The sequence below is a fragment of the Chlamydotis macqueenii genome, chromosome 3, assembly GCF_036417535.1.
Source record: "Chlamydotis macqueenii isolate bChlMac1 chromosome 3, bChlMac1.mat, whole genome shotgun sequence".
Taxonomy (NCBI): Eukaryota; Metazoa; Chordata; class Aves; order Otidiformes; family Otididae; genus Chlamydotis; species Chlamydotis macqueenii.
In genome coordinates this window covers 32,289,461-32,314,541 of record NC_141558.1, presented here as the reverse complement: position 1 = coordinate 32,314,541, position 25,081 = coordinate 32,289,461, and the positions used below count along the sequence as shown (strand labels likewise).

General features: G+C 38.7%; 1 protein-coding gene across 2 annotated transcripts in view; it reads right to left on the bottom strand.

Moving 5' to 3' along the window:
- SMAP1 (small ArfGAP 1) overlaps positions 1-25,081 on the bottom strand; it is a 103,119-nt gene that overhangs the window by 61,912 nt on the left and 16,126 nt on the right. For both annotated transcript variants that reach the window (XM_086744197.1, XM_086744196.1), the window contains exons 2-4: positions 11,425-11,558; positions 10,637-10,722; positions 5,450-5,525 (exon numbers count right to left, since the gene is read on the bottom strand). In XM_086744197.1, the coding sequence (XP_086600323.1) occupies positions 5,450-5,525; positions 10,637-10,722; positions 11,425-11,558 (296 nt within the window). The remainder of the gene's footprint in view (positions 1-5,449; positions 5,526-10,636; positions 10,723-11,424; positions 11,559-25,081) is intronic.

The following is a 25,081-nucleotide window of genomic DNA, read 5'->3' as shown; positions in this document are numbered from 1 at the left end:
GCACAGCATATTGCACAGTAAATTGCTTGTGTTACCCTATCTTAGATACATCACATTTATAAAGACTCCCTAATAGTTTCCCTACTATGTGAAGTTGGTTTTATTGGATTCTATGCTATACTTTGCATCATTCACAGTCTACGTATGCCTAAAAAAAGGATGAGGTTTGGCAGAAAATTAATTCTAGGAGGACAGTATTATGCTGAGGATATTTAAAGTAAGTTGACCTGCTAACAGCTACTGCTGCTCCTAAGCTGATTATGCAAAGAGTAAAATAAGTTGCTGTCATTAACAATACCAAATCACACATGTTATACACAAGACAAATATGTATTTCCAAGTAACATCCTGCCAGCTTCAAGTGCTTTTACTTGTATTGGTTCTCTCTTTTTAATTTAAGCATTCATCAAAAGCATTAAAAAAAACCCGTGAAGTCATGAATGTTTCAAAATTACATCACACCAAAGCAAAGCAGGAAGGCAGCTGGCCAGATTAAGAGATGTGGGTTTCTTAAGCAGTCAGTCTTGACCAAATGAGGTGTCACCACAGTAGGACTATGAACTACTTTCTGGGAAAGGAAGTGCTGATCTTTTATATCAGCACGACTTTTGTTAATGCTGGGAGAGAATTATGATAGGCACTGGCTTGAGAAATACTACTTCTAACTCCGTAATGAGCTACACTGCTTAAATCGAATATACTTTAATAATAAGGATACATTTTCCTAAATACAATAAATAACATATGATAAATAACATACAATTGTCTTCACAGTTTAGTCACAATATCACAACCTTACAACTCTATCTAAGTATTTACAGATCATGTCAACCATAAGAGGTTTTGAAAGAGCTGACATGCATCTGAAGATTCCTCCATGAGTTATATAAAAAAAAAAAAAAAAATCAGTTTGCCTCCTTGGGTAGGCTAATTTATTCAAAATTCTCTTCTTTACATTGATCAGAATAAAACTTAAAAATAAATACCACTGCTTTAACTGTAGCAAAATGGAAAAAAATTCAAAAATGGTAATATTTCCATGCTATGGAAATAAAGTATTTCTACAAATGCATCGTTAGACATTTTTCTAAAACTTTTTTTTCTTGTCTTACCACATTAGGAAGCAGTAAATGCATATATAACTGTTGAAAATTCCTAATAATAAGAAGGCTTCTGTTCTAAGTAAAACCTAAAAAAAACTATAAATATTCCCCAAAAAACTGAAAGGCACCCATAAAACTCATCCACATTATCATATCCTTAAAATAACAGATTGACTTTAAATGTATTATCAGTGTTGGTAAAAAAATAATGAATATATAATTTCCATTGATGTTTTTTTCTCAGGCTTCTCCCCCTCAACTACGCTGCTTATTCTGAATTGGAGCTCCTGCTTTCTGTTCCACCAGAAGTACATGTGAAAGTACATCTGCAAAAACAAGGGACAAACATAGTGTGATCACTTTGATAAACTCCCTACCTAGATCTCGTAACCTGACCCAGAGCACCATAGTTTCTCTACCTGGAGCTACCATTCCTGCTACATTCCAGAGGATTTTTCTCAAGGCTAAAGCCTAAGATTGTGGTTAAGAATTAGGCCTAACTGATACCAGAATGTTTTCCAGCACCAAACAAAACAAAATCACAAAAAATAACAACAAAAAAAAACAAGAACAAAAACCAAACACACCACTGTTTAAGGGTGTCAGCCTCTCAGGTCTTTCTATAAACAAGTCACAAGCCTGCACTGTATCTCAGCAAGAAAACGAGAGTCGCTGTTTACTGATACCCCACTTATAACAGCTGAGTAAACTGTACCACTCATTTAGTCCTGAGCAGCAATACAGAACCAGCATTTCACATTTTCCCAATAATGACAGATCAGAAAACTGAGATCCATGCATTTTAATAGATTTTAAATATTTTTTGAAGTCAAGCTGCTTTCTGTCAGCCTTAGATTTTTCTAATGTATAATGGATTTCTACTTAAATGCATTATTCTATTTAAAATGTAACTAGCCAATAAAACTGCAGATGCTTTTTTCTGCTCATAGCTTTATGCCACATTGCTTTTCAGTGAACTGTGAGAAAAATAATTTAATTTTTCATATTTACCTATTTTTAGTCTGCATGTTTGATGGCACTCCTGGTCTCTGCGCTGGCTAATTTTGTTATTAAAGTGCATATATCTAAAATCCAAATTTAGTAATACAACAATCTTGTCAGAAAACAAAGCATTTCATATAATTAACAATTATAAATAAAAATTTTGTAACAAAAGAATCCTGAGAATCACAGAACCAAGAACTGATCCTTGGCATATACTCCTCGGCTCTAACAGACAGAGTACATTGACACAGATGTTGTATTCTTAGACAAACTTGAAAAGCTACGATCTTACCAAAATTAAGCCAAGTGAAATATTGTACTGCATTAAAAAAAAAAAACAAAAAAACAAAAAAACAACTTATATGCTGCAGGAAGCTTTTACCACAAGCAACTTGTAAACAGTGGATGAAATGTGAGAAAGTCCCTTAAATTTTTAAATGTCGCTTCAGTGAAATTGTCTGGTTAAGGAAAGCAACCCTTTTAGGGGTCATACAGGGCACAGCAAGCCTGTTTCCACTGTTCTGTATTAGCTGCTCATACTTAGTAGGGATTCATTTTACCAAATGACAACATATATACACATCTCCAACTTAAACTGGTCCTAATGCAAGCAGAATCATAAAATCACAGTATCATAGGATAGTTAGGGTTGGAAGGGACCTTCAAAGGTCATCTGCTCCAACCCCCCTGCAAGAAGCAGGGACATGTTCAACTAGATCAGGTCGCTCAGAGCCTCATGCAGCCTGGCCTCGAACATTTCCAGGGATGGGGAATCTACCACCTCTCTGGGCAACCTGTTCCAGTGTTCCACCACCCTCAGTGCAAAAAAATTCTTCCTTGTATCTAATCTAAATCTACCTTCTTTTAGTCTAAAACCATTACCCCTTGTCCTATTTCAACAGGCCCTGCTAAAAAATTTCTCCCCATCTTTCTTATAAGCCCCCTTTAGGTACTGGAAGACCACCATAAGGTCTCCCAAGAGCCTTCTCTTCTCCAGGCTCAACAGCCCCAACTCTCTCAGCCTGTCCTCATAAGAGAGGTGCTCCAGCCCTCTGATCATCTTCATGGCCCTCCTCTGCACTTGCTCCAACTGGTCCATGTTCTTCTTATGTTGGGGGCCCCAGAGCTAGACGCAGTACTCCAGCTGGGGTCTCACCAGAGCACAGTAGAGGAACATTGCTATTTCAAAAGTGTTAACAAAAAGTACATGTGCCAAAAAGTTCATGTCACCCCAGCAATGTTGATTTTGATTAAAAATAGGACACACAGTGCTCTCTGCAAAAGTAAGAGAGGTAAACCAATTTTCCAGAAAAAAAAAAAGAGCTTGCTATGATGTAGCACAGACACCTCACCTGAACAGTTCACAAGACTGTTACTCATGAAAGTATCACAGTAGCAAGCGCTTTGATGCTACCAAAACATTTGGTAGAGAGCTGAATGCTACAAGCAGCAATCTCCCCCTTCCTCGACTGAGCTACCCCTCAGTTCCCTCGGAATCTTAGCCACCTCCTGGCAGGGTGGGAGGAAGGCAGGTGTCTCAGATGTCATCAGGACTGCAAGAGGAAAGCTTCAGAAATTGCCACCACCCCTCGGCACAACGGCACAGAAAAAAAAAAACCCCGCAGAACTCCTGTCCTCACCCCCTTCTCAAACTCTCCACAGACCTCCATGTGTCAGAAAGTATAGGGTAACTTCCCCTCTTCCCTGCCAATGCACCTTTTCTTCCTCTCCCCTGTCAGTCCCAGGCCCACTTGAAAGATGATGACTGAATACCAGTCACAGCACTGCAAGCACATGTGAGCTGGGCTGGGCTCAGAATCAAGGAGGGTAGGCAAATACACCAGCAGCAAACTAGGACCATAGGCACTACACTAGTTCAGCCAATTTAGTATCATGTACTTTTAAGATTGTGCCATAACTGATTTCAGATTGCCTACCTCAAACCTGATGTTTGGTGGCTTCGAAGAAATTCAGGTGAACGTGCATGTGCATGAGTCGTCTATTTCTTAAATATTTCATAATCAGCTTTTGTTCCTATATCCGACATATTGTCATTTACATCAGTCAATGAAAGAAAAGCCCAAGTAGGACGAAATAAAATAGTGTTCCCTACTCAGCAGTAATATGCGTCTCTTCAGCTTGTGCGGATTCTATACTCGCTGCTATGACAGGTAAGTGATCCATATAAGTTTGCAATACGATAAAGCAAAATCTTATTACTCCTAGCAGTGGACTACTATATTAGACATCTAGGTTCTCTGTTAGAAAGATCTTGGGAGTCTTTTGAATGTTACGAAGTAGCATAATTTCAAATGATTCTTCCCATTTCCTACTTGAGAATAAAAGTTAAGAAGCGTAACTGACAGTGTAATTCAAATCACAATTGTATTTTACCTCTTAAGTAAAGCAATTTTCTCCCTACTTCACCAATGCTTAATGAAATACACTTCTTTAGTTTCCAGGTTTGGGGTTTTTCCCCTTCAAAATGAAACTATCATCCAAAGAGCCATTTTCTCAGATGGTAAAGGCAGCATAAACTCCCACTCTTTACATCCACCCTTGAACTCGCTTCCCTGTCAAAGTTCACTGCCTAGTAAGATGGAGTAGTAAGTTACGTGTTAGACTATACTTAAACCATGTAGATATAGAGGAGTGTGTGTTTAAGCACAAATAAACCTATATAAATAAAATATATAAGCTAGATTTTATGCCCTAGAAATAGGTGCATCCAAAAAAACTGAACAAGGCTATGAACTTGAGTAAAGGCTGACATTCTTAAAACTTCTTCATCAGAAAAGCACTCACAACTTACTGTAGTGAACACACAGCTACATGATTGAACAGCTGGTTTGCCATACTGCCCACATTTGCTATTACAGAGCACCTCACCGGGAGCAACAGTCTCGAATTCAGAAGAGGGGCCCAAAACATCCCAGGATTTCTCATCAAAGTATTACAGAGAATGAGGGAAGACAAAGTCACCACAAATAGTAATCCTATTTTATCCCTGTAACATGGAAAAAGATACTCAGAAAGGACTTTATACTGTATATTGTTGAAGAACAACTACCCATCACTGAAAGAGAAAAATACAATCAAGAGTCAAAAGCAAGCTATTTGTTGGATCATAACAGTTTGCTGTTACAAACATAATAGACAATATATGTTGAACTTTTAAAACATAGGAATAGCTTTCAAGAGATACAAAAGAAAGCATCTAGCTTTATCAAAAAGTTTTAGACTGTTAAAGACATTTTAACATATGTAATGTTTTCTACATTTCTCTTATGTAGCTTTCAAAAAAGAAAAGTGACAGATTCTTGGTGAAACTGTTTACTTACATTGAAGGCATTAATTGCATTTTTATCATAATACTTCTTCTTCTCATACTTATCCCTGATGAAAAATTCCACAGCTCTGGAAGTAGCTAGTTTAAGGAAAATATGCATTCAGATAAATAGCAACATTAACCTAAAAAGCTGATGGCTTACTCAAATCAAAGAACAGCACCAGATTCTTGTTCCATCTCATTTCGTAGTTTTAAAACAACAGAATAAACTGCTCTACACAGAACAATTGCTATTGCAGTGTCCAAAAAGAGCTTCTTTTTACTACAGAGAATTAATCAGTTTAATCTCTTAATGAAACAATATCAGAAAGATATACCAGAATTAACTCAGTGTTTCACATTTAGGACTTTTTCACTTGGTATTTATAAGCTACAGGGCTATAGTACTGCAAATACTTGAACAAGGGTACTTGCATACAGTAAATAATTCAAGTAGAGTTTACCATCGTAACCTGGGAAAAATACTTTCTCTTCGGGAAAAAAGGTGAAATGTATGTGCAAATCAGAGAACAGGTACAAATCATATCATGCATCAAAAGCTGATCATAAACAGCTCTCTGAGATCAGTAAGTCCTCTGTCATAGTCTCTGATTACAGGAAATATCTCCGTGGAAGGGAAAGAAAACTAAAACACTAGTGATAAAAAGATATTGAAGCAAAGGTGAAAATAGCAACAAGCATATTGATTTGGAAGACCAGAACTGATAACTCACTAGCTCAAATAGAAGAAGGACAGTTAGTTGTTTTCCTCAATTATTCTCTCAGCTTCATAAAGGAGTTCATCCAAGGCAGTGCGAATACTTTAACTTTAGTAAAGCTGATTCTCTAGTATCTGTAGAATAACTTTTAATTTGTTCATCAATGTGATTATCCATTCAAAAATTGAAATTGCAACTGTGGAAGCTTCGATTCATTGCATCTTAAATTTCCATAGTAATTTTTCTTCAATCAGTGGAAAGATACCTTATCTTCACGAACTATCTCTTAAGATTAACACTGAGCTCAGAGCTCTCAGTTCCTTCATTCTGTGCATCAACACAGAACATTCATCAACAATCACATTCAGTTTCAAATTTTATGTGTCACCTGAAGAAACTGCTTCATAAAATTTGCAAAAAACAAAACATATTTGGCAAGAGGCAGAAAATAATACCTACATTCTAAAGGGCATCTTGAATACTTTGAACATACAACTATCTTAGTACTAATATTGCATTATTCTTTATACATATCCAAGCACTGTTATTTTGCAAAAAAAAAATCAATATATATTATCAAATTACAGATGTAGGAAAGTTGTGTAATATGCAACTCCTGCAACTTTTCAAATTTAGCTAAGACTAAACAGGATTCCTCAGAAACCTTATTTTCAACTTGCAGTACAAATTACCGCATTATATAATCTCAGTTAGGGGAGAAGATGGAGAAAGGGAATTTAATTTTTTTCCGTGCTTTTGAGCTCTAACTGGATAACTGTATTAGATTATAACTAACTTAGAAGTAAACAGAGAAGATCCAAAACTTGATTGTTATAAAATACCTCAGAACAACCTATCCTTTCTTCAAATAAATAGTCCTAGTTATTTGCCAAAATTAACATTTTTCACATGGCACATTTATTTTGTCAAGTGTTCTACGTTGGATGCTATCCGGTGTTAGATATTTTAGTTCTTTTGCATAAACATTTGCCTACTTTTAGCAGTTTCCCAGAATGCACTCCTGATATTTCAGACAATTACAAAGTTTTAATTTAAAAATTATTAACTCAGACTCATAATTATTTAAATTGCATAGAGTTTAATTTTTCAGGATGCTATTACACCGGGGTATTAGTTGTGCATTTTTAAAAATATCCTCTTTATTCAAGTTACTCCACTTCAATACGCATGTATTTTTGGATCATGTCTAAGTTTCTTTACATCGATAACCGACTGTGTTCTTGTTAACAAAAGAATTTAAAACAACCTCAACAGATAACAAAACAGTTTTAAGAAGTGAGTAGAATTAAGAGACAAAAAAAATGATTCTTGGGAAAAAACACTCTTGGGAAAAAAACACTTTCAAACAAGAAGCTAAAACTGACATACAAAAAAACCATCCAGATGGCCCTCAAAGTTAGCTTCTAAGTCAGAACATCCCTTCCATGTACAAAGGAAGAATAAAAAAATGCCCAGAAAGGTCAGTCTTATGATTAAGAAGCAGAAGTCATGGGGGATTTTTAGTAGGGGATTTTGGACAGATCCCACATACGCATTTCTCCTGTGTCTCCATTCTACTACCTAAAAAGTAGAAATAAGTATATTATAATGCTACAAGAAGTTAAACGCTAATAGAAAATAACATATATAAAAGTGGTAATTACATACAAAGAGTTTTCACTGTTCACCCAAAAGAATATTGAGAATATTCATAATCAGAATACTAACAAGACACAATATCAATTTTGTAGTGACACAAAGGGCGAAGAGGAAAGGCAAAAAAAAGCCCATAACACAACAAGTCATCAGGAATGCCAAGTAAGTAGCTGCCAAAATCATGGGGAAATTGAGAAACAAACCAGAAAGTTGACACCCTCCCTCCTGGCACTGTATTTTTAAAAAAGAGAGCACATACAATGCACATTCAGTGACCAAGTCCATGACTCCAAAATTGACAGCTGTTCAAAAGGCTATATAACTATTTCAAAGTATACAGTGTCAACAAAGGAACCATTTTGAAAGACTAAAATCTTGTCAGATCTGACAAGAAGAGCTCAGAGTAAAGCATTATTGCTTCTCCTGCAATAGCACCAGTGAATTCAAGTTAGCTGCAGTGAGAAGAGAATATATGTCCAAAATCAAAATGTGTTCAAAAAGTGTTCAAAATCCACTTTTAAGTAAGTTTTAGTTAAAGTATTTCAGTCTTATGGCTGAAATAAAGTTCTAGAATACTACAACTGGAATACTACAGTGTTATCTAGTTCCAGTTGTTTGTTTGTTTTTTTTTTCTTATGTGTATATATGTTTAATTTAAAAGCTACATACCTGTTTCACTCAAGTGCATTTTATAACAAGGAGTCTAACCCTTTAAAAAAAAAAAAAGTCTTGTGCACATAGAATATTGAGCATAGTACGTATGTCGTAGTTCAGCCCCGATTGGACCAGACTACGCAGTCTCTCTCTCACTCCCCCCACCTTCCGAGAGAACAGGGAGAGAAAATATAAGGAAAAACGGCTCGAGGTTTGAGATAAGGACAGGGGGAAATCCTTAAAGTTACCGTCACGGGCAAAACAGACTAAACTTGGGGAAAACTATTCATTTATTACTACAAACAACAGGATAATGAGACAGAGAACAAGATAACCTCCCTCCACCCCTCCCTCTTCCCAAGCTTAACATTATCTCTACCTTTCCCCCCGCAAGCGGCACAGGGGGAGAAGAGGGAATGGGGGTTGCAGTCAGTTCATCATATGGTGTTTTACGCCACTGCTTCATGGTCGGGGGAAGAACTCCTCACATTCCTCCCCTGCTCTGTTGTGGGGTCCCTCCCACGGGCCACAGTCCTTCGTGGAACTGCTCCGGCGTGGGTCATCTCTTCCACGGGTGCAGTCTCTCCAGAACAGCTGTCCCAGCGGGCCCTCCACGGGCCACAGCTGCCTTCAGGCATCCACCTCCCCCGGTACGGGGTCCTTCACGGGCTCCAAGTGGATCTCTGCTCCTCCGTGGACCTCCATGGGCTGCAGGGGGACAACCTGCTCCACCATGGTCGTCACCACAGGCTGCAGGGGAATCTTGGCCAGGAGCCGCATTACTCCTCCCCCTCCTTCTGAACTGACCTTGGCGTCTGCAGCCGTTCCTCACAACAGGCTGGTAGATGTCTCTCAGGATCCTTTTTACATCTCATTCACTTCTCATCTCCTCTCCACTTCTTGCAGCCGGGCCGGATCGAGTTGGGCCCAGTCGGCCGCCTGGCGAGAGGCCAGAGGGTGAGGCCTGCAAGGCCCATAGGCCTGCACCTCCCCCTCTGCGCCTCTGCCCCCGCTCAGCTTCTTCACATCTTCTCTCCTCTCTCTTTTTTTTTCTGTTTTCCCATTCTTAAATACGTTATCGCAGAGGCGTTATCACGAGACATTCTGCTACCAATCGGCTCGGCCTTGGCCAGCAGTGGGTCCGCCCTAGGCCTGGCTAAGTCCACTGAACAAAGGGGAGCGACTTCTAGCAGTTTCCTACAGAAGCTACCACCTTAGGCCCCCCCTTACTAACAAAACCACGACAACGTAATAAGCAGAAGAACCAAAAATCACTTTTGGATATAAAGGGAGAAAATTCAGATCCAGTTACAACTAGCTCCATTTATCAGCCTTCATAGCTTGTATCATCATCAGGCTAAGATAGGTGAGGAAAGATTTATCTCACTTCACAGCAGGTGTTTAGGATCTCATTATAGTTTGAGTTCCAGTAAGATCAGGTGAAGCAAATCCTACCCATGGAGTTCCACTACTAAATCAGGAGCTACTATAAATCTAAATTAAGGCCACTACACATTATCCTAAAGATTCAGTACATTTGAAAAAAGGTATTTTTTGCAGAAAGCTATTTATTGGCAGTCGACAATTTTTCTTCCAACCCTCGCCTTCCAGGTACATGGTGATGACCACACACTAATTCAGGTGGCGACTGCTACGGAGGTTAGGTTTTTTTAGATATTCCCACGCTAGTCATCTGTGCTCGCAGACTTCATAGAATGCACACACTTAAACTCCAAAACATTACCTAGAGGAAAAAATCCATACTTCACTTGAGTGAGATCCAATGGCTTATTTTACTTCACCATTCAGCTCATTATTTCCTGTTCAAATGCTTCTAACTTCAGCTGGCAGTTACTCAAGATAAAGACAGAATATTCAAGAGCTCTCTAGTATCACTCTAACTTCCTACATATAGGGTACTTATGAAGTCACCTCTTCTGAAAGCAAAAATAAATGGGGCTTGCCAAATCTCATTACAAAGTAGAGCTGCTGTAACTGAAGTAATTTAAGCCTTTTCTGAACTCTTCCCAGCTTCCACTAGCATTTCTTTTACAACAATATCAATGAAATAAATAAGGTGAGTTGCCTAATGTAGCAGTTCCTGGAACAGTCATAACATCTGAATTGCATTTAAAGTCATTTTGATGTGAAAGCTAAACCAAAAAGGATACTGATCTGTTTGAGGTCTTCGAAAGTTCTCTGGTAGATTAGCTTCATAGAGTAGTCGTGCTTTAGTATTTCCCATTTCCTGCATGCACTAAGGAAAAGAGGTAGAAAATAGTTAGTTCATGCTCATCAATACTCTAAATCCTGAAACAGTCAGAATGCTATTGGTGTCCTTAAATGATACTGAAGGTTTTAACTTGGAGAGATCTCTGCTGCCATATGTCTTGGGAGATGCTCCCATGGCACAGGAGGGCTGTCTGCCAAGACTTCCTGGACAAAAGCTAACAACACAGATGCCGTTCACATTGTAAACGAACTCATCCAGTGAAAGACAAGCTTTCATCTCTCAGGATGGCTTTTCAGACCATGAGAAACAGCAGTAAGAAAATTTGCCTGGCAGCAGAAAGCGGCTTCAGATTGAAAAATACCTGAAAAAGTAAGTACTTGATACACCAAAAAAATGTCGTCAAGAATCAGATAGATGTGCAAACATTATCTTACTGTCACCTACTGAAAAAGAAAAGGCTTACAACACATTTTCTACAGGTACAAGAAAGAAGCAGTTTCCAGAGTCCCTATGGCAAGGTACAACACATCGACACAGAAAAGACAGCTAATCCAATTTCTGAAGTGAGTTTTCAGAACTTAAACTCATTATAGTAGAAATCTAACACATTAGAAACCACTTTGATTGTAAAACATTTAAGTTGGGGCATCATGATAAACTCAAATCCTTTCAAAAGGACTCCTAGCATTCCCTCCAAACTGAAAATATATTTTAAAGACCTTTCACCTGTATTTGCTCAGGTGTCCACTGGTCCAAGTTGACAGACTTGACCCTTGATATATGGACCCCAAGATTTCGATGTATTCCAGCACATCTGATGCAAATAAAAACACCGGTGTTCCAAGAGGCCCATCTTGGACCTAAGGGGAACGGAAAAATACAGTAGTTATTTTCAAAATTCCATATACCATGAAGATTTTTTTTTTGCATAATTCTATACTGACAACAGGAATAAACAAAGGGTGACAGCTGTTTTCTCAGGATATCTATTATTTTTCTCCATTTCCATTGTTAGCAATTCGATTTACAGGTTTCTACTTCTAAGCTATGTCACATAACACCTGAGTTAGCCAGATTAAGCTAGAAAGGTCTCTGTTGTGTCCATCACCTGCTCACCCCTTCCTCCCCAAAAAAAAAAAAAAAACAACCAAACAAACTTTTGAAAGTTGGCTTACTAGTAACAAGATTTTGCTTACATCTTGAGCAATCCTTACAGCTATACATCAGATGCAAGCATCAGCAGAAATCAGTAGAAGTTGCCCCTTTTCCTCCAATTAAAAGTTTCCCAAGACATGCAATCTGTACCTAACTTGAAATCAAATGCAGGGCAATCTTTCATTAATGCAACAAATCCTTTAACACCTCATACAGCACAGACTTTACAACAGTAGCATGCAAGCTCTTAGGGAATGATCATAAAGAGATTTGTAAAACCAACTGATGAAAATATCCACGACTAAGAATGGTGGAAAACTGACTGCATTCAGTACCCTTGATTCCTAAACTACAGTATGAGTTGCCATTCAAAGCACAATGAATTTCCTCACAGAACTGGGTTGATTTATGAACTTACTATTGTTTCTCAGCTGTGTTGGCATGTTGAGACAGACCTTAAAGTATGTTGGCCTGAACTCCCACAGTAATACCTGGATGTTTGACTTTAAGTTACTACACAGTCTCAAACTAAATATTCTTACTTATATGGACAGTGGGATAGAGTGCACCCTCAGCAAGTTTGCCGATGACACCAAGCTATATGGTGCCGTCAACATGCTGGAAGGGAGGGATGCCACCCAGAGGGACCTTGACAGGCTGGAGAGTTGGGCCCATGCCAACCTCAGGAAGTTCAACCAGGCCAAGTGCATGGTCCTGCATGTGTGTTGTGGCAATCCCAGGCACAAATATAGGCTGGGCAGAGAATGGATTGAGGCCAACGCTGAGGAGAGGGAGTTTGGAGTGATGGTGGATGAGAAGTTTAACATGAGCAGGCAATGTGCGCTTGTGGCCCAGAAGGCCAACCACATCCTGGGTTGCATCAAGAGGAGTGTGGCCAGCAGGTCGAGGGAGGTGATTCTCCCCCTCTACTCTGCCCTGGTGAGACCCCACCTGGAGTACTGCACCCAGCTGTGGAGCCCCCAACTTAAGAAGGACATGGACCAGTTGCAGAGGGTCCAGAGGAGGGCCACAAAGATAATCAGAGGACTGGAGCACCTCTCCTGTGAGGACAGGCTGAGAGAGTTGGGGCTGTTCAGCCTGGAGAAGAGGAGGCTCCGGGAAGACCTTATAGAGGTCTTCCAGTACCTCAACGGGGCCTACGGGAAAGATGGGGAGAGACTCTTCAGTAGGGCCTGTTGTGATAGGACTAGGGGTAACGGCTTCAAAATAGAGGGAGATAGATTTAGATTAGATATTAGGAAAAAATTTCTTTACACTGAGGGTGGTGGAACACTGGAACAGGTTGCCCAGGGAGGTGGTGGAAGCCCCATCCCTGGAAACGTTCAAGACCAGGCTGGATGAGGCTCTGAGCAACCTGATCTAGTCAAAGAGGTCCCTGCTTCTTGCAGGGGGATTGGACTAAATGACCTTTGAAGGTCCCTTCCAACCCTAACCATTCTATGATTCTATATAATTTTATTCCAGCTCTGTACACCATCACTGTTAAAGGCACTGCTTTAAAGTCCATCTAGTTTTAAGCTCTAAGGAGTTCAGAAATTAAATAATTAACCAATAAAAGCAAGAAAGTGTACTGAAGAGTTGGAAAACATTTTGAGCAATTATTTTCTGCCTTTTTATAACAGATGTGCACCTAGACCATTCATGCAACTGCAGCAGTTTACATTTCAATATTAATATACTGTACAAACACTTTCCTGAGGCCTAGAAAATAATTTTATGCCTCCCTCTCCTGATCTTTAGCTTAGGACTGTGTTTGGTTGACCCTAGCCAAACACCCAAGGAGCTGCTTACTCGCTCTTCTTTCCTGCAGAACAAAGAAAATAGAAGGAAGGTGAGAAGACTTGTAGACTGAGATAACACCAGTTTTAATAAGTGAAGCAAACACTGCACACAAGGGGGGGAAAAAAAGAAAGAAAATTTCTTCACTGCTTCCCATTGGCAGGCAGGTGTCCAGCCACTTCCTAGACACCTTCCTAGAAAGCTGGACCTCAGAAGACACAACACTGGCTTTGGAAGACACCACCCTAACCAAGAATGTCCCTTTCTCCTCCTTACCTTGAGCATTTATTCCTGAGCACAACATTATATGGTATGGAATGGTCAGAGTCAGCAGCCATCCCAGCTGTGTCTCCTCCCAGTTTCTTGCCCACCCACCCCTAGCCTACTCATCTGCAAGGGTCAGAACAGAAAAGAGAAGAGGCCTGAGAGTGTGCAAGGTGTTTTAGTCCAGAATGAAGTTAAGCCCAGGAAGAGGGAAGGGATGGGGAAAGGTGTTCTTAAGATTGGTTTTTTCTCTCTCCTTATCCTACTTAGGTTTTACTGTTAATAAATTGAACTCCTTTCCCCAACTCAAGTCTGTTTTGCCATGACAGTAACGGTTGAATGATCTCTCCCTGTCCTTATCTCAATCCATGAGTCTTTTGTTATATTATTTCTCCCCCTATTTCCTTGGAGGGTGGGGAGAGTGAGTAAGCAACAGTGTAGGGCTTAGTCCTAAGTGGGGCTAAACTATGACATTATCCTACAGGGTGTTTACACAGCCACTATAAACTTTGTACCACAACAGAGTCTGTACAACTACACATGAGTTTCCTATTCCACAGGTTCTTCCTCAGCTATAATATCCCTGATAGGCAAGTTCACATAGAGGAGACAAGACCAGAATGAGGGCTTGACATGACTGAAGTCTATCTTGCTAAATGAAGAGGGATATTATTAACTTTGTAGTTTAATATTTTAACTTAAAATTTTGTTACCAAAAAGAAAGATCATAACACAACTTGTGAATTAGCTGGTTTTCTCCTGGAAAACAATAGTTTTGTATTTTCCCAGAAGCTCAGATTTCATTTATTTGTACTTATTTCTTAAATAACTTTGGGAAAATATATTTAAGCAATAAAGCAACAAATTAAGTAGCAGAATAACAGACAAACCTGAGGCCAGACAAAAATGTAATCTCAATTTATTTCATACTAATGACAATATGCATTTTTAAACACTTGAAGTGAAAAATGTTTTAATTCATACAAATCAATTACAGCCACAGTTAAGCAGTAGGTAAAAGAAGTTACAAAATAATGTTTTCTGTGTGGGAATCAAACCAGCTGTGCTTGACTTAGCCAAACAATCAACTACAGCTTAATCTGCAAACCTTCCTGTGTGAAAAATGCTTAACAGTAATTTGGACTAATTCCATTTACAATTTACAGTTATCCCAATTCTGTATGAAGTCAGGATCCTTATTTCTGTATGTCGGAATTATTTTGCACCTAATAGAAATATTCACAGGTTTCTTGTTGTTGGGTCCTTAAAGATACATTTGTTTTTCTTCAGTAAAATTTACAAAAGTAACCTAGTTTATCTGCTGTATATATTTTGCTAGGCAATTAAGACAGACATTTGGCTTCAGAAATGAAAACTGGACATTAATCTTGATGATTGCTATTTTATGCTATTTAAAATACCCTTACATGTCACTAGCAATGCTATCTTGCCTATTAAGAACAGCACTATACAGTGCGATTCCAATCAGCCAATATTAACATGAAATACTGACATAAGTCCTAATACAACTGTACTTTTATTCTTTTGAAAGCCAGTTGAACACAAGCTTTTCAATAGAAGAGCTGAGCTGCACTTCAGCAGCTTGCTGCACCACTATCAGTGCATCATTCCAATGTAAAAAATACGCTTCAAGTAATTTCTTCAATTAAGATGCAAATAACTGCTTAAAAACATTTTCAGCCTCTTTCATCTTTTGCTAAAGCAGCATACTAGAAGAAATTTAATTAAAAATTATCAATGTTTATACTAGATTATATACTACTATACCATGAAGTCCCTGAAACACTGCCTGGATGAACCAAAGAAAAAACTTCAGCAACTCAAAGACAGATTGCTGCTTCCAAGAAGAGAAAATATTTTTCTTCTTCAATCTAAACTTTTCTTTCTTTTCTACATTTGTCTACTGATTAGACCTAAATTTCCTTTTCAGTTCTTGATCAGTAGGTAAGGTCAGCTGTGAAGCTGTTTTCCAGAAAATGACAAGATTGAGTGCATTAGGTCATTCTTGTAAACACTTGACAACCTCCCTTAGGATGGTCTGACATTAACCATTTAAGCAACCCTTAGAATTACTAATCTAGAATAAAAATGCATGGGGTTTATTGTGCATATTTAGTCTTACTGGCAACTGTAATTCAGTTACCTTCATACAAAGCAGTGATTGAGTTTTGATTTGAAATGTAAACACCGTACAAATGTAAACTTCTTGTAAGAGCTGAACAGAAAGATGGATTTGAGCTGTCATATGGCTTCGTACAAATTAGTTTGGAGTCTTGGCTATTCCATGTTAAACGGAGAACACCAAGCAACATTTCCCACTGTACTGGGTCTGGCTAGGACGGAGTTAACTTTCTTTATAGAAGCCGGTATGGAGCTGTGCTTTGCATTTGCGGTTAAAACACTGCTGATAAGACTAATGCTTTGTCTAAGGCTGGACAGTGCTTGCACAGAGTCAAGGCTTTCCTTCCCACTCCCACCTGATAGGCAGGGGGCGGACAAGAGGCTGGGAGGGGACACACTCAGGGACAGCTGACCCCAACTGACCAAAGGGACATCCCAAACAAGAGATATCATGCTCATCACCAAAAGCTAGGGGAAGGGAGGGGCATTTGTGGTTATGGCATCTGCTTTCCCAAACAACCATTACACATGCTGAGACCTTGCTTTCCAGGTTGCAGCTGGATATCTGCCTGCCAATGGGAAGTAGTGAATGAAATCATCTTTTCACTTCACTTGCATGCACAACTTTTACTTTCCTTATTAAACTGTCATGATCTTGAGCCACAAGTCTTCCCACCTTCCTTCTACTTCCCATTCCACAGCAGAGGGGAGTATACAAGAGGTGAGGTAAGCATTCGGCTGCTTGGCAGGGTCAGCTCGCCACATCTGCTACTACATTCGTTCACGTTCAGGAACTGTATATCAAGTTTTGAATAGAAACTAGAATTCAATTATATGTACAGGAACAGCACTAACTGTGCCATATTCAGAGTATCTAAGGAGTCCTTTATTAGAGACCATCTAGACTCTTAAGAATGAAAGAAATACATGGCCACAAAACACAACATTTACTGTTATGTCTAAGCTTTTAGAATTGCTAGATAACTTGTGAATTTAAGAAAGAACCTGAAGAGTTTTTTCCAGTTACAGCAGACCTCTATGCCAGTATAGTTATTGTACAGAACAAACATTCTCCCTACTTGCAAAAATACCTGCAGCTACTAAAAAATTGAGAATATTTCAAAAACTGAGTTCAGCTGTTTAAAACTGAAGCAATAAAGAGCTGAAAGTAACTTACGTAATGATAGATACAAGTCTCCACAAAAGTCAATTTCAAGTCAATTTTTAAATTGCTGGAAAAGTTATCCATTTTTACATTACATTCTTTTATTCTAAAATGTACTTCAAAGTGTGAATTTTGTGGAAAAGGCATTATTTTTACATATTCTCTGCTGAGGTGAAAGCTTTTCTCCCAATATATTTCAAAAATTTTCCCATTTTTTCCTGCCACACTTTGCCCTCTTCAGGATATAAGTTTTTAGTGAGATATTTCTCCCCCATATTACATAAACTGGACTAAGACCTTGCACATGCTTAATGTGCATGCATATACTTCCTTATATCCCTTTCTTCCTCATCCCTGTACCTCATTCAGCTAGGATCATTTGTTTTACTCCATTATATCAGGAAGCTGATTAAAGAAGCTGCAGTAAACATTCACAGCATTGCTGACACACCCTGCTAATGTAATTATAGCTGATACAACCAACTTTTTGTAGTACAGCTGATACAGATCTTTGGACAAGAATCATGACAGGAATGGTAATGCTGAAGCTGGTATAGTGCTTTTCCAAAGGAAACACAAGTCAAAGCACAGTAGTTTTTAGAAGTCCAAGGTTTAAGTTTTTGTTCCAAACCGCTTAAGTTTCATTTTGCATCAGCAGATGCATAGTCCTGTATTATGTATAAAACAAGGCTTACAAAATACTGCAAGTTTAAAATACTGAGGAAAGAGCACTTTTACCTGCATTACAAAAACCATGGAAGCCTCATACACTAATTGTATATTAATCCAAGAAGGCAATACTGTGTGAAACTGCTTTAGCTCTCTGTTGGATTAGTTTGTATAAAAATCCTTTAATTGTTTTAAACATCTCAGTCAACACTCCATCCTCTACTCAGCTTCTACCTGCAGTAAGAAATCAGTGAGAAAGGTTACACACTATCAGACACAACTAGTCATGAATAGGACTATTTCCCACACAAACAAGTTTGGTTTTGGTTTTTTTTTTTGTTTGGTTGGTTTGGTTTTTGGTTGGTGGGGGGGGGGGGGTTGGGTTTTTTTTTGGTTTTTTGGGGTTTTTTTGTTTTGTTTTGTTGTTTTGTTTTTTTAAAAAAAAAAAGCTGTAATGGTGACCAGAATAAACTAAAAAGAGGCCAAAAGAAACAAAAGTACTGGGATGTGACAGAATTGGGAGATGTTCACAAAGGAAAAAAGTACAATCTTCATTTTTCATTCAAAAATATCATTGCAGATACAACTACAAATAGGAGAATGATGATGGTTGCCTCCCTTACCACAATAATTCAGAGTTTCCTTCCCTCCATCAGTCCACTACCACTTGTTCAGCTTACTGTAACTGCAAGTTAATACTGGAACATTTCTTTTGCTGACTCTTACTAAACATCTCAACTTACAGAGAGCAAACAGAGGTCAGAATTGAGGTAAAATGAGCAAGCACACAGCCTTTCAACTTTGTATTTGCTGTCAAAGGGAAGGGTGACTGTTTTACATCTCTGCAAACTACTCTGAATCCTTTACACTACGTGCATAAAACCAGTTAGCCAGGAGACTAATAAGTTTGAGACAAAGTTTTAAATGAAGAAAGCTTGTCAAGACTAAGTTTAAATAAGTTTTGTATTACAGAGGCACACAAAAACAAAGTTAGTTTTCACTCTACGTTCTTGCAGTTACCAATTAGCAACTCTACAAGGAAGGAAGCCAAGTATTACATATAACAGAGCACTAACTGCTTTGCATCTCAATATAGTCTGTAGCAAACTTATCTTGGGCCAACAGCTTCAAAGACTTCCGACAGACTACAATTCTTCCTTTCACTCAGCTGCACCCTGCCTGTCCTTTGACCATAAAGCACAGTGAAGTAACTTTAATTCTCTTCTGTTTCTCCAAATTCTGCTGCTGCTTGTCAGACTATATTTGCCAAATAACTGGCTCCATCTTGTGGAATTGCAAATTAACTGCAACAAAAATCTACATGTCTCTTCAGACCCATCCTGAATGGTTGCTAGCCAGTTCCTAACAAACTATCACTTTTTGGACAAAGACTTACCAAAATGCCTCAGTGGTTGTATCAGAACAAGCAGGCCCATGCAGTGGTTGCTCTCTCTGCTTTACTTCCCCACTCAACTCATACTGCACAAACATTCTGCTACTCAGGATTTCAAGCAAGATATCAATTAATATTTTCAAGAAATAACTAATTTTTACAAATTGAGATACAGAAAAAGAACAAAACAGAAGGCAAGTATTCTTATATATCAGATACAGAGAAAAGAAGGAGAACTAGTAAGCAGCAATTGTATTTTGTGTAATTCAACACAAGAGCTAAGTAACACAAAACGGTTCCTCCTCCAGTGGGTACCCAGGGAAGAGCAAGAGAACAGTGACTCCTCTGAGTTTCTCTCCTCAAACCACAACACACTAGATAGAGAGATTAAGTCAAAGTGATACTAAAATACTCAAAAGCAATACAATCACTATAATCCATTTTCAGTCTAATCCTGCTGCATCAAAGACCACCTCTTACTAACTTCATTGGAGGCTGCTTAGGTCTCCCTGCAAAGGTAGAATCACATCCACCATCTCCAACCATGTTTGATTCAAAATTTCAGAGGAAAAAAATACAACAAGACAACATACCCCGCCCCATCATGCCAAAACAAAAAGCTTAACTGCAATGTTAATCATGTCCACTGAATCAGTTTAGTCTTCAAAACAGTAGTAACAAACCAGGAAGAAATAAATGGCAGACTTTATGGATTAAAGAACAAATCTTCCTAGAAAGAATAAAAGATATTTGCAAATCTTGCATAAACATCTTGAAGCAAAGAAAACTGTGCAAAAAAAAAACCACAGTACAAGAATCTTTATTCTCAACTAAAATGTTATTCAAGGTCCTTGAAACTTTAACCTTTGAAGACTACTGATACGGGACTATTTACCTGTCACTTGATCCACTGAATTAGTTTCCGATTAAGCAGAACAAATAGCCTGAAACACATTCTTGTGTCACATCTACTTCCTCGCATTAAGCATTATTTCTTTTCCTTTACAATACTAGAAGAGGCTATATTGCTTTACCTCGATACCCAAAGGCTAGGAAAACTATGTAAGTGCAGTCTTTACATGCTTTTCAGATGCTAAAGTTTAAGTATGCAGCAAAATACTTTTTTATATCAACAAAGGCAATGAAAGGCTGTAGCTTAAACATATCTCCAGTCCTTAGAAGTCTCTTATAGCTGGCTTAGTAAGCCTGTGTTTTGGACAAAGACAGAATTTGAGAACTCAACATTTGCTCCACTAAATAAAGGTTGGAGGGAGTTCAAACAACAGGGGCTGTTTTAGTAGTTTTAAAGAAAATAAAACTCAACAGCATAAAGTTGCACTGAAGGCAGACAATTCAAGCAACTAAACACACTGTTCCAGAGCCCAGCTCAATTACAGCTGAGATTTGTGTGGTTCAAGGTTTATGGCAAGAACAGTCGGAAGACAAGCCTTAGAAGTATTATTTGGCTATTTTTAGCCAGTGTCTGGTAAGTGGTACAAAGTTTCAGGGACAGAATTCCCCAAAGCTTGTCTTTTCTATCTGGCTAACTGTTTCTCCTGGAAGTCATGCACAGATCCACTAAGGTCAGTCCTACTCGTAACTCCGAAGACGTTACGCAGAAATCTTCTGAATTAAACTCTTCCCCTGCACAGCCTGTCCCACCTCTAGAAATCAGAGAGAAATACATATCAACCAGTTTCAATTATTCCGCCAGCTCACTGAACCATCAAAAGTTATTAAAAGTGTTTCAAAGATTAAGACAGCATCCCTATTTCAATGGCTGTATAAAGTCTTAACTGGAATGGAAGTACAGTGACATGAATGTTCTTTCACTTCTATGTTTAAGCCACAAAATAAAGCGGCTGGCTTAATAACTACTTTCATTCTGGAATATATTCAAGTCACACAACATTTCAAACATCAATAATTTTATATGGGAAAATAAATTAGGAATATGAAAAAAATGCAGTTTGTATATCAGAGGTCAGTTACAGCTATTGGAGACACACAGGAACCATCCGTTTGTTCTTGAGATGAGCAGCTTTTGCCTTGTGTCATATAGCTATTAGACAAGAAATCCTGTAAGGTGACAAAGTGAAAGAATTAGTTTTTTGCCATTATTGACAGACAGTTATTAAAAATCTGAATTTTGACTGAATAAGAGTGTGAGATTATGGGTTTTTTTCCAAAATAAAAAAAAAATAGATTTTACCAAACATTAGGTGATGATGCTATGATGCAAATGCTAAGACTTTAAACAAATAAAATACAATATTTTGGGTTCACTGTGAAGTTATATGCTTATATACACAGATGATCACTCTTCATACAAGGTAATATTAAGAGAAAAAGGAGATCAAGAATGACTTTTGGGGATTTGTTCCCCAAAAGGTCACCAAGGCCAATTCATCTTAGAAATAAGAATACAAGATTTAAATAGAACACTTTCCTCATTAGAACACTTATTTTTAATGCAAATATCAGTTTAATTCAGTGTTTTGTACTGAAGCTTCCCTTTAAAAAGTTTCCAGAGTTTGTATACCTAACTTGGAAGTGTTTCACACCACAGGTTTCTCCAACCATCCTAATACTGCCCAGGTGAACAGGATCATAACCAGCTACTGAACTGTCAGAGAGCAGCTCCTGATCCCTGGCTGGACCATGCCTGCCGTGCTCATGCTTTGCTACCCAGAGCATGTGTATATGTACATGGATAGCATACGCACAGGACATAGGACACAAACACAGCACTCCTACCAGCCTTGTAGGATACTACCCCACCACAGCATACCTTTGGAAAGCAAAGTCACTGCCCTAAGAATCAAAAATGTCAATAAGCCAACCTTGGCACATGCAAGAAGCCAACAATTTCAGAAATCAAATTTCAGTTTGGCTAAGGAGTAGCGCTCTAATTTTATCCTGCCTGTTCAGTCGTAAAGAGAAAGACTGCTTATGTCAGAGTTCAAGTTGCAAGAATAAGGTATGCAAGCTGTCATTTCCTGTTAGCAGCATTTGGTACTTTCTAAAAAAGACAAGGTTACATAGCATATTACAGTATTAGTAGGAAGCTTCTGGAGCTGGTCTTGGTTGCAATTTTTCCCTTGTCAGCAAGGAACTGCTAAAAGGCTTACTAAGTGTACGACTTATATTCTTTTTATATGCAGAAATAAAAGAAAATTTGGGAACAGTGAGATCTTACAAAATGTTTTCATAAGTCGACAGCTAAGCATTAAATAAATGTATCACTGATAAGAGAAAAGGGAAAAAAAAAATTGGAAGGGGGGGTAAATTATGCTACCCTGTTGCGATGTAGCAAGAGCCCCCCTGCGTAGCCAGGCACAGCATAAAGGTTATATAAGCATCTGCTGCAAAAAGTCTTCAGTGAGCAATCGAAGTTCTTCCTTTAACAACGACAAAAATCTCAGAAATAAGATTTGTTTGCAAAATGGGTTTATAACATAGCCTGTTTGTCATAAACAAGAATGAAAGGTCACCTTTATCTACCAGACTACGTATCTAGTAATTGTATTAACCAGCTTCCCTTTACCATTTTTACTCAAATACAACTGAAGAGGCTACTTAAGTAAACACTCCCCAAACTAGATAACCTCTGTGCAGCCCTCAGTGACTCTGGAGATGCTCTCCCTCGTACATTCTGTATTAAAAAGCAGGTCAACGCACCTCCATGACCTCTTCCACATGAACCTATGTTTGAAAAAGATGCAAAGAGAAACCAGACATTCAAGTCTTTAGACAAGAAGCAGAGTGCCAAATATCATGCTCTGGACTGTAGAAATACACTGAAACCATCTGTAAAGATTGGCCAGTCAGTTTCTGGTACCAATCTTCTCTGCTATTCTGGTTTGTGCTGGTATAGAGTTTATTTTTTTTCATAGCAGCCCACATGGCACTGTGTTTTGGATCTGTGACCAAAACAGTGTTGATAATACACCAACGCTTTAGCTATTGCTGAGCAGTGCTAGCATGGCATCAAGGCCTTTTCTGCTTCTCAGACTGCCCTGCCAGTGAGTAGGCTAGGGGCGGCTAAGATGGGACACGGCTAGGACAGCTGATCCCAAATGACTAAAGGGACATCCCATACCATACAATGTTATGCTCAGCAAGAAGAGCTGGAGGAGTGGTGGGGGGAGATGTTCAGAGTTATGGTGTTTGTCTTCTCAAGTAACACACAATGGAGCCTTCCTTTCCCGGAGACGGCCGAACACCTGCCCGTCAATTGGAAGTAGTGAATTAATTCTTTGTTTTGCTTTGCTTGAGTGCACACCTCTTGCTTTACCTATTAACCTGTCTTTATCTCAACCCATGAGTTTCCTCACTCTTACCCTTCCAATTCTCTCCCTGATGCCACTGGTGTGCCAGGGGGAGCGTGAGCAAGGTCTATGTGGTGCTTAACTACCTACTGGGATTAGCCCACAACGTCCACTTTCACTGCAGAGATGTGTTCACCTACTTTCCTCCCCTACAGACTGTCTTCCCTCAGTTCCTCTGTGGGTTAAACAGATCAGACTAAGATTTTTATGCTGCACTATTCACCCATTTTACCTAGAGAGCGCCTAACTGCCCACCCTCAAACACTAATATATTGCAGTGCTCAGGCAGAGGAAAGGCCTACCATGTAAATGCAACTCCATTCTTAAATGATCCCCAAGTTTTACTGTAACAACATTATCAACCTTCAGAGCAGTGCTTGCTGTGGACTTAAGGGTACTAACAAAAGACCATGGGAAAGAACAAGCTCAAGACGACAGACAGAATCCCCCCACTTTAAACTCCAGTGGCATGGACACAAATCCTTCCCACACATCCTAGAACTTGTATACCAGCCCAGCTACATCCCAATACTGTACACTCTTGAAGTCTCAGCAAACAGCTCAGACCTTGGAGTGTTCCAGTACCCATCCTCATAGCTGGGTTTGGGTCAATCCACAAAACATAACGTATGTGTGCTCTGTGAGATGTTTAACATCGACTCTTTAAAAAAACATACAGCTACAGCATATCCTCAGTCAGAGACTAAAAACTATGAAATAATTCAGGTGTGAATGGCCTTCTCAAGGCCATTTAAGTTAACTTCATGCTCCAACCAGATTTAATTAGACCAGGCTGCTGAGGACTTTGTTCAGTTGCCTTGAACACCTTTAAGGTACGTTCCACCACCTCTCTGAGCATAACTTAGTGCAGTATTAGACAACTTCATGGTTAAAAAAAAAAAAACAACTTATTTATATCCAATCAGAATGCATCATGCCACACAAGGCTAGGATGTGCTTCGCATTTTTCAAAAGCCATTTTCTTGCTTCCTGTAACTATAGTGGTCTCCTCCGAGATGATACTAAATTAAATCTAATTCAAATTAACACAGTTAAGCATTCCAGCATGACAGAATCATCAGCACTTAGACATCACACATCATTATATCAGCTACACGTGACTGGGAAAGGAAGAAACAAATTTACTTAAGTAGCCTTCTTCACAATTGTTTTAACTAGATTTGTGTTACACACACAAAAAAGCTTGCTCTCCTTTTTTTTTTTTTTTAAGTTATTTTTCCAAAATGATTGCTACCTTCTGTACTCATAAGAAAAGAAGTTGCGGCTGTAAGTTATTTTTCCCTCAAAATATCATTTTCTTCAGAAGTTCGGAAGAGAAATTGAATGCAATACCGAAGCACTCAGTTGCATTTAGGATGGAACACAGAATTGTAAGTGTTCAGAGGGGAACTAAGGGTATTTGAGAAGTATCAATTCTCAAAAAGTACTCCTAAAACTTTGTCA